The sequence below is a fragment of the Leucopleurus acutus genome (genome assembly GCF_964270905.1).
Source record: "Leucopleurus acutus genome assembly, chromosome: 8".
Lineage (NCBI taxonomy): Eukaryota > Metazoa > Chordata > Mammalia > Artiodactyla > Delphinidae > Leucopleurus > Leucopleurus acutus.
In genome coordinates, this window is record NC_139151.1 from 41,128,964 (window position 1) to 41,142,186 (window position 13,223).

The window sequence follows — 13,223 nt, forward strand, 5'->3', positions numbered from 1 at the left end:
GGACCTTATGAAGGCAGAAATGTGCGACTTGGTGGTAGTTTAATATAAGGGACTAGTAGGAGGAAGCTCTCCATGGTGTTTACAAAGTCTGAGTTGTGAAATATGCTCTCTAACAACCAGAGAAGGTATGCAAAGGACTGTACTAGCTTCTGTGAGAAGGCACTAAAACTCTCTCCTTGCCCTTGAGGACCTATACTGTGATATAAAATCATTCACATAATATTGTTGGACGCGTGGGTGGCAACTGAAGAGTTTATCAATGTGCTTGGACCCAAAAGTCATTAATTTGGAAGGTTTCGTGGAGTAGAGTAAGCCATAGTTTATCCAGAGAAATAAGGTACACAATGAAATGCTACATAAAGAATGGCTATTGTTGTTATTGCCACCATTAATAATGAGTTTAGGTTGCCCTCTGTGCCAACTGTGGGTAAAAAATGTCACTCAGTTTCACTGATGGGACCCACATCTTGGTACTGGCAAAATTTGCACCCAGTGAATTTTTGGTGCTCTCTCTTTCCTGCTCCTATCCACACCCTTCCCATAACTGCCACTTTTGCCTCTTTGTCTCACTTCATTTTACACCATGACCTTGAAGAAGCTGAAATGTTGGGAGGCCATTGCCATCTGAATCCCTGTTCCCCTCCCATCTCACTGGGGAAACTTACCAAGTTGAGGTCTCTTCAAAAGCAGAGGCCATGAAATAGCTCAATCACATTAGGACAAGGATTGGTTCCTTCCCCACTTGGGTTGACCTGGGAAATACTTCTCAGTACCAAGCAGCAAGGCTTGACACATGAGTTGTCTTTGGGGCTCAACTAGAACCCCAGGAATTTTCAGAATGCAGATTTAAGCCCAGGGACCGTCAGCCCGGCACACCCTACGGGAACGTCCCACTTCAACAATGATGCTTCCTTTCCTTCCTGTTCAACTTCACATACAGAGGCCACTTTTATTGGTGTGAAATTGAATTTGAGATTAAAATGAGTTATGAGTTATGTTGACTTGCTTGACAAAGAAAACCCAACCAACAGGCCCAGCAACCAGCACGAGAGAAAGCTGGCCTGATGCGGCCAGAGGATGAGGCTGTACCTGGACACACAGCACATACTCTGGAGACTCCATGTGCTGGAAGACCACGGCTGAGCGCAGGATCCCATCCGAGTCCAACACGAACGCCTCCTCTTCGTTTCCCGACAAAATAGAGAAGGAGAAGGGAGGCCCATTGTGAAAGGAGTCTCTGTCTGTCACCACGAGCTGCAAAATGCTGGTGCCTACTGGCTTATTCTCCTGCATAAGAGAGTATATTAAAAGGGAAGATAAAATTACACCTCTCTTCACATTTAAAAAGAAAACCCATCATTACCAGCTAAGAGTGCTGTGCTAGAAACAGGGCTTTTTGCGGAAGGGATTCCCTGTGATGTTATCTTGTCTTCTGAAAATGTGCTGGCCTCTGTGAGCGTCATGTTTCCCATCCTTCGCTGCCACTCCACAGCTGCCTTGTGAGACAGTGAGCTGCAGGCGAAAACATGAGGACTTGGCTTTGAATGGGTTTGCAGGTTCCAAGGATGCTGCTGGTTATACCTTGTCCTCGAAAGGCTGGAATTGCCCTGAGTTCACCCGAACGGCTCCAGAGATACACGGTGCTCATCAGCCTTCATGACGATGTCAGAAATCCTCTCAGGCCAAGAAAACATCAACCTTTCAGGATGGGAAAGCACTTCGTCACACTTACCACAGCACAGTTACGCAGAGGCCCAACATGGTGACACAAAGTCACAATACCGGACTCTTTAGGGGGACATCCTGGCAACTTCCCAGGAAAAATACAAAGGCGGGTGTCAGGTGAAAAACAGGGCTTTTCACCCCAGCCATCAGAACACAGTTTTGCTATTTCTTAAGGGAAGGGAAAGGGGATGGGATGGATATTCCTCAGTTAGCGAATGAAGAGAAAAGGAATCTGTAAGTTTCGGAAGTCCGGATGTCATTATGCCAACATGATTTTGCAGAAACTCTGCCTTCTACCCCAGATGGAAACACAAAGGCTCCTAGTTACTCCTTCTTGGGCCCAAGGTTGTCCTTACTCTGAAAACACCAAATTGAACTCCTCGGTGGCCCAGGCACTGGTTTCCTTGCTCTGCTCTGTTTGGACTTCAGCATTCCCACAGCTCGGGCCTGAAGTCATTTTCATTCGTTCAGGCCTTCTGATGACATTGACTTTGGATTAACTGAGTTTGGGTCCCAGAGATGGAGACAATGATACCCTGCATGACAGCAGTCACGGGCGGGGTGGGCGCACTCATGTGTTAGGCGCTGAATTAGTCTTATGAGAACCATGTGTTGGAAAAAGAAAATTATTCTGGGGTGAACAATGGGAGGAGCGTTTTTTTTGCAGGAGAAAAGAACCTCAGATACTTCTCATGTTGCTTCTCCTCTCAAGTGGCCTTTTGGTTATCAGGAACTAGACACCGTCTCCCTCTGGAATAAGTTGTGGAAACGTCCCAGCCCAGCGTAGATTTATTAGTGCAAGCTGACAGTATCCTCAGTACCACACAACACAGAAGATTTATTGATTTGTGTGCTCTCTCTATAAAAGCCATTTCCTCCATACAAGAGAGAGGGTAAGAGGATGTGTGCCTGAGGGGTCGCATCCGAGGAAGGAGGGTGAAAGAGAACACAGACGGGCCCAGTGTTGCAGACAAGAAGCCACGGCCACCGCTCGTGGGCTCAGAGTCTCTGTTCTCTCCCTGCTGACTTCCTGGAGCGCGTGTGAGAACAGTCTGTCAAGCTGATCGACGCGTGTCATAAAACTGACCTTGAGTAGCCAGAGCCCATTTGGCGCTGGGCTAGTGAGCGGAGGCGGCGGAGGGGGGGCAGAGAGCAGCATCGTGGGGACGGGTGGGGAGCAGAGCCATGGAGGGAAGCGGCAGTAGGGGAAGGGGCAGAGCCTGGGGGGGAGCTCTGTGGAAGCTGGAGAGGGGCAGGAAAGCACAGCTGCTGGAATGAGCATCAGAGAGGAGAGGAAACCAAAATACCGCTGGGGAAGGAATCGGGTTTCGCTGAGACAGGGGTAGGAAGGGAGCAGAGGGCTGCTCAGCCTGATTCTGGGGGGGCTCAGTGGTGTGGGGAGCTGGAGGCCTATAGATGGCCAGACTCAAAGTCTTGAATGTTGTTCCAAAGGCGCCCCTCAAGATGGGCGGGTGATTCTGAGGCTGATTTCTTAAAGTATCCGTGGTCCCCACAAGACACATATATCCATCCCTGTCTCCTGTAAGTCCTCCATGCTGACAGTATTCCTGGACTGGATTTCCTGATCCTCTTGAAGTCGGACTTTCAGCTTCTAGAAATACTGGGAAATGGAAGTAGCTTGGCGCTTAGTACCGTGCTCACGAGATATCTTTTGAATTAAAAAAAAAAAATAGCTGGGAAGAAAAGTCGTTCTCTCTGAGAGCAGAACACCAGCAGTAAGTCACTCTCTCCTGCAGTCTAATTTTAGAGAGCAAGTGGGTTTAAACTGCTAAACAAACTGCTTATGGAAGACTGATTTTTTTTTTCTTTTTTTTTTTGCGGTACGCGGGCCTCTCACTGTTGAGGCCTCTCCTGTTGCAGAGCAACAGGCTCCAGACGCGCAGGCTCAGCGGCCATGGCTCACGGGCCCAGCCGCTCCGCGGCATGTGGGATCTTCCCGGACCGGGGCACGAACCTGCGTGCCCTGCATCAGCAGGCGGACTCTCAACCATGGCGCCACCAGGGAAGCCCTGGAAGACTGATTTTAATGAGGAGCAGCTCTAGCCTGATGGCCAATCTCCCTTTGACAAACAAGATGGTTCGTATCAACCTCCCTCCCCTGCTAGAATAGCACAAAGTGGCTTAAAGGCAGCCTGTCACTGTGGGAAGAGAATAGTCTTTTCAGAAGACAGACCCGAGTTCAAATGCTGACTCTATCGCCTAACAGCTTCATGATCTTGGTTGAGCTACTTAACCTCTCAGATCCTTACCTCCTTCAATATAAAGTGAGGGTGGTCGTGAGGACAGACCGTGTACGGAAAGCACCTGACACTTGAAAGAACCCCATTGGCCATAGCACTGATCGACGTTTTATGAATCAGTTGCAGTAGAAGAATCAGGCTCTTTTCATACTAGCCCTACGATGGGATGAGTTGATATTAGGTAAAAACAAGAGTAAACCATGATGAGTAACTAACAGCGGAGGAAGGAGGATGAGTGCATAAGGACAAGAGCCTGGGAGGCCAGATTTGCTCACCTGAATCACAGCGGTATAGTTAGCAGGTGTAAATACTGGGCTGTTGTCGTTTACATCAGAAATATCAATGTTGACAGTGGCAGTTGAAGACATCGCAGGAATGCCGCTGTCTACTGCCTGGATGAGCAGGGAGTATCCAGACACCTGCCAAAGCACAAAGGGCCGACAGTGAAGGATCACAGTGCTTGCTTCCTTCTGGGCTCGCTCAGGCGCCACAGGCTCACAGGGCTTTGCGGAAGATGAGCCATCTTCACGTTGAGTCTCTAGACCGGGGTTTTTCAACCTCGGCACCAACTGGCCTTTGGGGCCAGATAATTCTTAGTTGTCGGGGGCGGACCTGTGCGTTGCAGGGTGTTTAGCAGCGTCCCTGGTCTCTACTCACTAGAAGTCAATATTGCCTCTGCCTGCTTGTCACAACCCAAAATGTCTCCAAATATTGCCAGATGTCCCCTGGGGGTAAAATCAGCCCGGGTTAGAACCACAGCTCTTGGCCGTCGTTCAAACTATAACAGTTGTCACAACTGATCTGTCCTAAGTATGACTTTTCATACTTTGGGAGTATATTACGGGCTTCTATTACCCAGTGAAGTCTTTCTACGTTTAAGCGTCACGTCTATGGCATCTTTTTCCATAGTTAAATTTCACTTTGAAGACATATTTTTGGTCAAAAAAGGCAGTGTTTAGAAACTTAGTTTAACCTCGGGCAGAGGAATCCGCTGGATCATTCTTTCTGACCTAGATACCTTCAGGTTATCCTTTTGTATCTGCTCACTTAGGGTCAATGCTGTTCATGAAACCAGGACCACAGGATCCCGACGCTGAATATACTTTTCTGCTTTCTTGCTTTGGAAGGACCAAAATTCAAACCATCTAGAAAGTCAGGTTTTTGCTTTTTCTTGAAAGCCTCCAAAAATAAGAAAATACCAGCATCTACTGGCAACAAATTCTTTCTAAGGTCTAATGAAAATACTTCCTGCTGCATTTTAGTCCATCCCTATTTACTCCCATTATTCAATGTGTGTTTTTTTGTTGTCATTGTTTGTTTGTTTCTTTTTTTTTTGGCCGCACCTCGAGGCTGATGGGATCTTAGTTCACCGATCAGGGATCGAACCCAGGCTACGGCAGTGAAAACGCAGAGTCCTAACTACTGAACCACCAGGGAATTCCCACTCCCGTTATTTAGAATGGAGAACCTTCCTACTTATACTCATGGAGTCTGGCCTGATTTCAGTGAAGGGGTGGGTGTGGATGGGAAGGGAGCAGGCCTAAACTAGCTTACCCGTTCCCGGTCCAATTTCTTTTTAACCTTCACAAGTCCCAAGACAGGATCCACAGCAAATTCACTGTCTCGATCTCCATTCACAATGGAAAATCGAATCTGTCCATTGGGCTGGCTGTCTGCATCTTCTGCTATTAGCTTCACGGGACACAAGCAAAACAAAGCAAAGACATGACACGACAGACAGAGAAAAGGTTTATTCTTAGGGTCCCAGGTCTGTACAAATGGGCACAACTCTGAGAGTTTTCTTAGGCGTTCTACTCACCAATGCCAGGGGAAGAGATTTGGGGTTGGCCGAAGGAGGTAAGCACCATTACTAGAGCTGCCGTTTTATTCATGTTCATTTTTATCTGCCTACAGCCTGATGCTTGTTAGGCCTGATTTTCCTCAGGCCTTGAGCCAGCAAGGATAGACCCAACACTAACTGATAGGGATACTTCGGGGATTCTTTCCCAATTCGGCAAAACAATGGTCTCTGCCACTGAGTCAGGTATTTTCTAAATGTATGCATTCCCATGTTAAGGAAGTCCAAGAAAATCCCCTTTCCCACATGGCAAACACACAGCCCCACCGTCTGCTGCTCCACATTGGTGATGTTGGGATTTATATGTATGGAAATAGTCTTGTAATCGTTTCAGGCCCCAGGAGAAATGGCCTGGGAAGTCTACCTTGGATGTGTAAAGAATGAACACCTGGTGCTGCAGGAGCCAGATATGAGGGTGGGTGGAAGGGACCTCTCCCACCTAGGGGTTAATGAGGGTGCTGAGGACGGGACTGACTCACTGTTCCCAAATGTAATTTCTATGTCTAAGAGAACCTGTGTCCTCCTAATACATAGCTTGCTCTTATTGGTATAGAAAAAATTCCTTCCAGAAAGAGCTCCTTGAAGAGTAACCAGTCAGTCTTAAGCTTGATCCCATTTGTAGCTGCCCTTCTGTATGTGTGTGTGTGTGTGTGTGTGTGTGTGTGTGTGTGTATGTGTGTATTTGGGGGGGTGGGAAGGATTTTTTTATTCTGTCCTTAGCCATCTACTAACTTGTCATCCAAGGTCACAAGCTAGTAGGAGCTATCATTAGAAATTCATTCCATGGTCTGTTTTGTTTCTCAAAAAAATACACTCCTGGGAGGAACGTGATGAGTGATCACTTACACCTTGATATAAATGAACTTTATCAGACCCTTTCTAACAGAATGTGGAGAAGGAGTAGTTGAAAGGCTGGTGTCTGACTAAAGTTCTTGGGGACCAAAGGACTCTGAAAAGAGGAAGTGCGAAGAGAATCCGAGATAGACTCTGCTCCCTTTTTCACTCTCCTGAGGATTATTAGTCCCAGGTGTCTGGACCACGCCCCTGGCACCTACCGAAATGACAGAGTCCCCGACCGAGGCGTCTTCACTTATGACGGCACTGTAGACATCCTGGCTGAACTCGGGAGGGTTGTCATTCACATCTGTGAGGTTGATGTTGACAGTGGCCATGGCACTGAGGGCGGGGGTGCCCCCGTCTTTCGCTTCCACCACCAGGTAAAACTTTCTGCATAGTTCAAAGTCCAGGACCTCAGACACAGAGATACTCCCTTTGAAGGAAAATGGGGAGCTTTAGATTTGATGAGGAGAAACTCTGGTCAGCAGTCCCACAATCATGGTAATATTTGCAACATCATTTCCAGCCAAGAGTTTGAGATATTCAGGAATTGGTTTACTTAATACCCAGCTGAAAGCAACCCAGAGTCTGATTAATGCTGTCAGTTAAAACATTGCTATCCACCAGACACAATCCTGAAGAAATCAGGTCTTTGCATGTTTCCGCAATAGCTTCTGAACTTCCCTCGGGCAGCCTGAAAATCTCTGGCATTATTCACTCTCAGGCAATTTGGGAGGAGGGACCGGAGCAAGCATCCCCTATGAGCACCTCCCCAGGATTCCTCAGGTGGACCCAGGCAGACTGAGGATGTGCCAAGATGCATGGACGTGATTGTATGACCCCGTCCCTCATCAGTAAGTACATACTTGCAGACTTAACCTAACTCTTAAACTGAATTAACCACTAAGGTGCCTCCCCTACTTATAAGCCGCTTTTCTGAAACTTTTATGGCACAAAGAGGACAAAGACCTCAGAAAGTTCAGGATGTAGTGATGTGACGGAAAAGGAAACACTTGGGGATCTGTTACCGAATAGCAAGCGTGAGTTTAGTGTCTACAACTACAGAGCAGAGCTAATACCCATGGCACAGAGTTCTTAAATTAAGCAAGGAGAACAGGTGAAAGCAGCTAGGTGGGGGCACCTCCGCGAGGGGCTCCTTGAGTGTTCTTTCCCTCCCATCCTAGCCCTTTCTGGTGGGCGACCCAGTCCTGCCTCCTGCACTTGGTAGCTGGTCATTGTACCGTCTGCAGAGCAGTTCTCGAGGGCATTTACCTCTCTCTCCCACCTGGAAAACAGTCACTAGGACCAAGGTGAGTACATCACATCTGTTCTCTTTCCAGACAGGCAGCTTCTCAGGGAGCTAAGCCTGCCCTTCTACTTAAGGAGAGAAATAGAAGTCGTACCTAAAGCAAGAGCCTCTTTCTCTCCATAATTATGTTTTCTTAGCAATTACCACCCCTAGCGCTTTATTTCGCATCCCAGCCTCGTTATCCAGAGCCAGATTTAAACAGTACTCAACCATTTCCCCATGGTATTCATATACAATGGCCATAACTAGACGTGCTAAGGCTAACACACATTTAAATGAGGAAAATCCCCATACGTTTTAATTTGAAGTAATGCACTTAATAAACAGGGTTATTAAGTGGGAGAAGCTGCTGCTGCAATCCTTCCATTAATGTTTCCGCCCTCCTATACTAAGGCAGGGACTACGTGTCCTGCAATTTTTGCACCCCCATGGCATAGCAGTGCTATATAGAGGTTAGAGCATGTATTCCAGAGTCAGGGAGATCTGACTTCAAATCCTGGATCCCTGCACCACCCACAACTTACTCACATTGGAAAAATTAACCTCTCTGAAGCCGATTTGCTCATACAGAAAACGGGAGAAATAACTATCGACTTTATAGGAATCTGGTGTATCTGCCACGTTACATGAACATTGCTAATTGCGATAGTTTCTTGCTCATATGTCTTGGATTATCCAACAGAAAACAGACCTCCTTTGCCCTCTTGCTCAACAAGTACATATTCCTTGCGTGATGACGGAATTATGTCCAGTGGCCGGAAGGTATGAGGGACTCACCTTTCTCATCTGTGAAATGGGCTGCCTTGCTTATTCATAGGGGGATAGGTAAACAAATAAGAATATCCACAAAAGAGCTTTGAAAATATTAATATAAACACTCTTTGAAAATGCAAGGGTAAGTATGTTTACTTTTCAAAGAATAGCCAAACATTTTTCTGAATTATCCTCTTCACTTACTCAAAGCAGCCCTACTAGTTATTACTCCCCGAGGAAGAGAAAGCCCTAGGGTTCTCTTTGTTCTCTTGGTTTCTTTCTAGACATCTCTTCCGCAGGAGATGCCACACCCTCCCGCAGAGTTTGAAAAGGGCGTGGTGAGAAATGGCTGTGTTCTGACTATGGGAGCAGTGAGTAGGAATCAAATACAATGCCCATTCCAGCCGGCCGGGTGCTGGGTTTAGAAGGCCTGAAGGTCACCATGCAGATCACTCATTAACATCTGCTTTGGTAGGTGACCAGAGAGTGGCCACCTGAGCGTGGACAGTGGCAACTGGAGGCTAATCCCCAGGAGCTGTTCCAGCACAGAAATATAGGACCCAAGTAACAAAAACAAGCAAACAGAAAAGAGAGAGAAACAAACAGACCCCGAGGCTCCATCTGCAAATACTATCTCCCCATCTTGAACCACATGACTGTTCCCGAGCTTGTCAATCTGAAAAATCCTGGAGCCAGCCTAGGGGCCAAGTATTTGCCCAGTGAGCCCACAGCAAGGAGCTGAAACTTAGCAGGGGGCATCCTTGGAACAGAGTGTCAGAGGGCACTCTGGGGTCGGCATGCAGGTCCTGCTCTGAGAAGACTTGTTTCCACCAAGAAGGGCGGTTGATTAGAGGGTGAGGAGGAGAACCAGGGTATAGTGAAGCCTTAGATTCTAAGTTGGTTGCTGTTTACCCACCTGTCTTTGGGTTGATCCTAAATTTCCCTTGCTCATTTCCAGACCGGATGAGGTACGTAATCTCGGCATTTGTGCCTATATCTTTGCTGGTGGCAAAAACAACAAGGACTTGGGTGCCAGGGGAGGTGTCCTCAGGCACCGTCACCAGGTAGTCCCTCCTCTCAAACACGGGGGGGTTGTCGTTAATGTCCAGGACGGTGATGGTGACAGTGGCCAGAGAGGACAGGGCCTGGCCGGGGCTCTGGTCGGTGGCCTGCACGCTGATGCTGTAGGAGGACTGTTGTTCTCGGTCCAGCGGCTGCTCCAGGATGATGATGCCAGACGAGCTGTCGATGGAGAAGAACCCGTCGGCCGAGTCGGCCAGGGAGTACACGACCTTCCTGTTGGTGCCTGTGGGAGACGTGAGAGCGTGAGCGGAGAGGGACGCAGCCGGAACGCCCTCTGCACTAGAAGACTGTGGCTTTGATGACTGTCTAACGGCCACACAAAGAAAAACGGTAACTATGGAAACCAATGGCTTTGGTCCTACGACGACTTCAGTTTATAACAAATATACAACTGAACCAAATGGTAAAGAAACGGAAAATATTGGTAAGAAATATCAGAAATAGCTGGATCTAAAGCAAAACGTTTTGCATGCATGTGTCACGTTGTTATGAGTCCTTCCTTCAATGTTTTCAAATAACTGACCAACTGTCTTGATCATGTTAGAGAAACTGACTTCAGTTCTTCTGGCTCGTGTGGCTTGGACAAGTTACAGTCTTTCTTACCTGCCTAGGCCACAAGGAAGATGAAAAACGCTTTGATAACAGCGAAGAACATATAACCTATTATTATTCAAGCCCTCAAGCAATTTCTTCATATCTTTATAACCTCCATCTGAAACTGTTATCCTGAGGATCGCTATGCGTCCCCTAATAAACCATCCAGCAACTTAATAAAAAAAGAAATAGTTGGATCTTCTCAATATATTAAAGAACACCATGCATCCTTAAGAAAAACTCTAAGATGCCAACAGGTATAAGCGTCAGGATGTGCCACAGAAAGAGAAAGACAAATTAATTAATTAACTCGACACATTTTTATCTAGACTCTATCAGGCACTATTCCAAAGACTGGAGATTCTCATAATGGACAAGAGACAAACATTTCCTGAGGGAAATTTTTACTTTCTGGTGAGAGTAAATAAGAAATGAACAAGAACAAAGAATCAGTAAAATACATGGTATGTTTGGGAATAAAAAGGGAGAAGAATGAAGCCATAATGGGGGGGAATCGTGAGTGCTGGGGGGAGAGGGAGTTTGGGAGCTGGGGAGAAGGGTGGTCCTTTTAATACAGGTGGTTGGAAGTTTGGCATTTGAGTGAAGACCCGAAGGAGGGAGGGAGGGAGTGAGCAGTGCAGAAATCCGAGGAAGAAGGCCGCAGGCAGAGGGACCCAGGCAAGCCTGGAGTGGCAGCCGAGCTCGTGTGTTTGAGGAGCACGGGGGAGAGGGCCAGTGTGAGCAGAGCGAAGAAGAGAGATGCAGGCGATGAGAGCAGGGTGGTGACGCACTGGGGAGCAGATCGCCCGGAGGGGTGGTGGTTGGTGGTAGTTGGGAAGCGCTGGAGGGCTCTGAGGAGGGGAGTCACACGGTATGAATTAGATATTAACAGGATGGCTCAGGCAGCTGGTTATGAACAGAACAGCAAGACAGGAAGCAGAGACCCACTGGCAGTCTCCTGCAGGAAGACAGGTGTGCAATAAGGGCAGCTGGAATGGACGGTGGTGTTGAAAGGGGTGAGACGTGGTCAGGTTCCAGATGTACTCTGAACACGTGGGTGTGAGAAGTGAGGGGCCCTAAATGTATTCTGAACTTGGAGGTGGTGAGAATAGATCGCTTTCTCACCATGGAGCTGGCAGGATGTGGGATGTGAACGAAAGAGAAGATCCCGGAATGACTCTTAGGTTTGGGCCCGAGCGACTGAAAAGAGGGAGTTACCATCAGTTGCCATGGAGAGGACTGACTGCGGGAAGACGATAGGATTTGGACGAAGATCACGGGCCCTGTTTAGCATCGATTAAGTGTGAGATGGACATTTTATATGTAAGTGGAGATTCAAGTAGGAAGTTAGCAGAGGAGGCTGGAGATCAGAGGAGAGGTCCAAACTGGAGTTACATTTTTGAGGGTCTTCAGCATTCAGAGAGCCAGCAGAGCCAAAAGAATGGATGCGGTCATGGGCTTCCCTGGTGGCGCAGTGGTTGGGGGTCCTCCTGCCGATGCAGGGGACACGGGTTCATGCCCCGGTCCGGGAAGATCCCACATGCCACGGAGCGGCTGGGCCCGTGAGCCATGGCCGCTGAGCCTGCGCGTCCGGAGCCTGTGCTCTGCAACGGGAGAGGCCACAACACTGAGAGGCCCGCGTACCGCACAAAAAAAAAAAAAAAAAAAAAAGAATGGATGCAGTCGTAAGGGAATATAAAGGGAAAAAAGAAATACAGTGGCCAGTAAGCCTAGAGCACCCCATCAAAGGAGGGAGAGGATCTAGTCAGAGGGTGGTCTCCAGTTCCATGACTTAAAGAAATGCACGTAGTTATCAAAATACCATTTTACCTTAATATATACTAAAGCTAAAACCTACCAACCAGGAAATGTTCATTAACAACCAGCAAATCAATGAATGATGATTGGACCAACTTCCGATTCTGAAGATTGATTTAACTGTTTTCATCCGAGGAGCTCAGCACTTCAAAATGGTTTATAAACCTCAGATTCACTAGGAGTTACAGTTTATAAGAAAGAAAACATAACAACTTCATAGGCCGAAAAAGCATCATGTTGAGCCTAAACGCTCTTAATGAAGACAGTCATCAGTCATGACTTTAGCTATGACAACTACCTGAAAATGTCTTTTGCGAATCATGGACCCCTAGAATATAAGCTCTTACAGGGAGGGCCTACGCACTGTCATTTTCTACTACACCATCTCACCATGGGGACAGGCCTTTGGCAGTAATAAGAGTTAAACATTTTACTCCCTCAAGGTACAGTTTCCCTTAAGCCAAAATTCCAAGCAAACCAATAAAATCATGTATCTGGAGGGAATGACAGAAATTGCATTATGTGGCTTTAACCAGAAGGTCAACATTGAGAGTTTGTTCATGGTTCCATTCCAGAGAGTCCATTTTTTCCAAAGTTTCATCATTTACTTCTATTTCTCTTTCAGAACAACCACCCCGTGATATATAAACATCAACCTCTGATTTTATTGGTGCTGGGATGAAAAACAAGAAGTCTTTGCTCTTTCCTTGCTGTCCCTTGAAATAAGGCCCCAAAGCAGGTGTTTTAGGGATGCTTTCTGGCTACTTTCACAGGTGGCTGCAAGATTAAACTTTTCAACATAAATTCCTGGGGTGAATACACAGAGGATCGCGGAGGTGATCAAGCTTGCACCTGAAAAACAATAACCCTGCCTGGGTGTCGGAGCTGACTGTGTGCCCTGGAAGCTGCCTTGACTGACAGGATAGTGTCAGGACACCTCTCAAAGACACAAAAATGCATTTATGGAAACACATCAGTGATTGAC

The 13,223-nt window shown here is 47.2% G+C and overlaps 1 protein-coding gene across 3 annotated transcripts in view; it reads right to left on the minus strand.

Moving 5' to 3' along the window:
- FAT3 (FAT atypical cadherin 3) overlaps positions 1–13,223 on the minus strand; it is a gene marked incomplete at both ends in the record, with an annotated part of 559,095 nt that overhangs the window by 47,737 nt on the left and 498,135 nt on the right. For all 3 annotated transcript variants that reach the window (XM_082845224.1, XM_082845225.1, XM_082845223.1), the window contains 5 exons: positions 1,090–1,287; positions 4,262–4,405; positions 5,541–5,678; positions 6,900–7,110; positions 9,656–10,049. In XM_082845224.1, the coding sequence (XP_082701350.1) occupies positions 1,090–1,287; positions 4,262–4,405; positions 5,541–5,678; positions 6,900–7,110; positions 9,656–10,049 (1,085 nt within the window). The remainder of the gene's footprint in view (positions 1–1,089; positions 1,288–4,261; positions 4,406–5,540; positions 5,679–6,899; positions 7,111–9,655; positions 10,050–13,223) is intronic.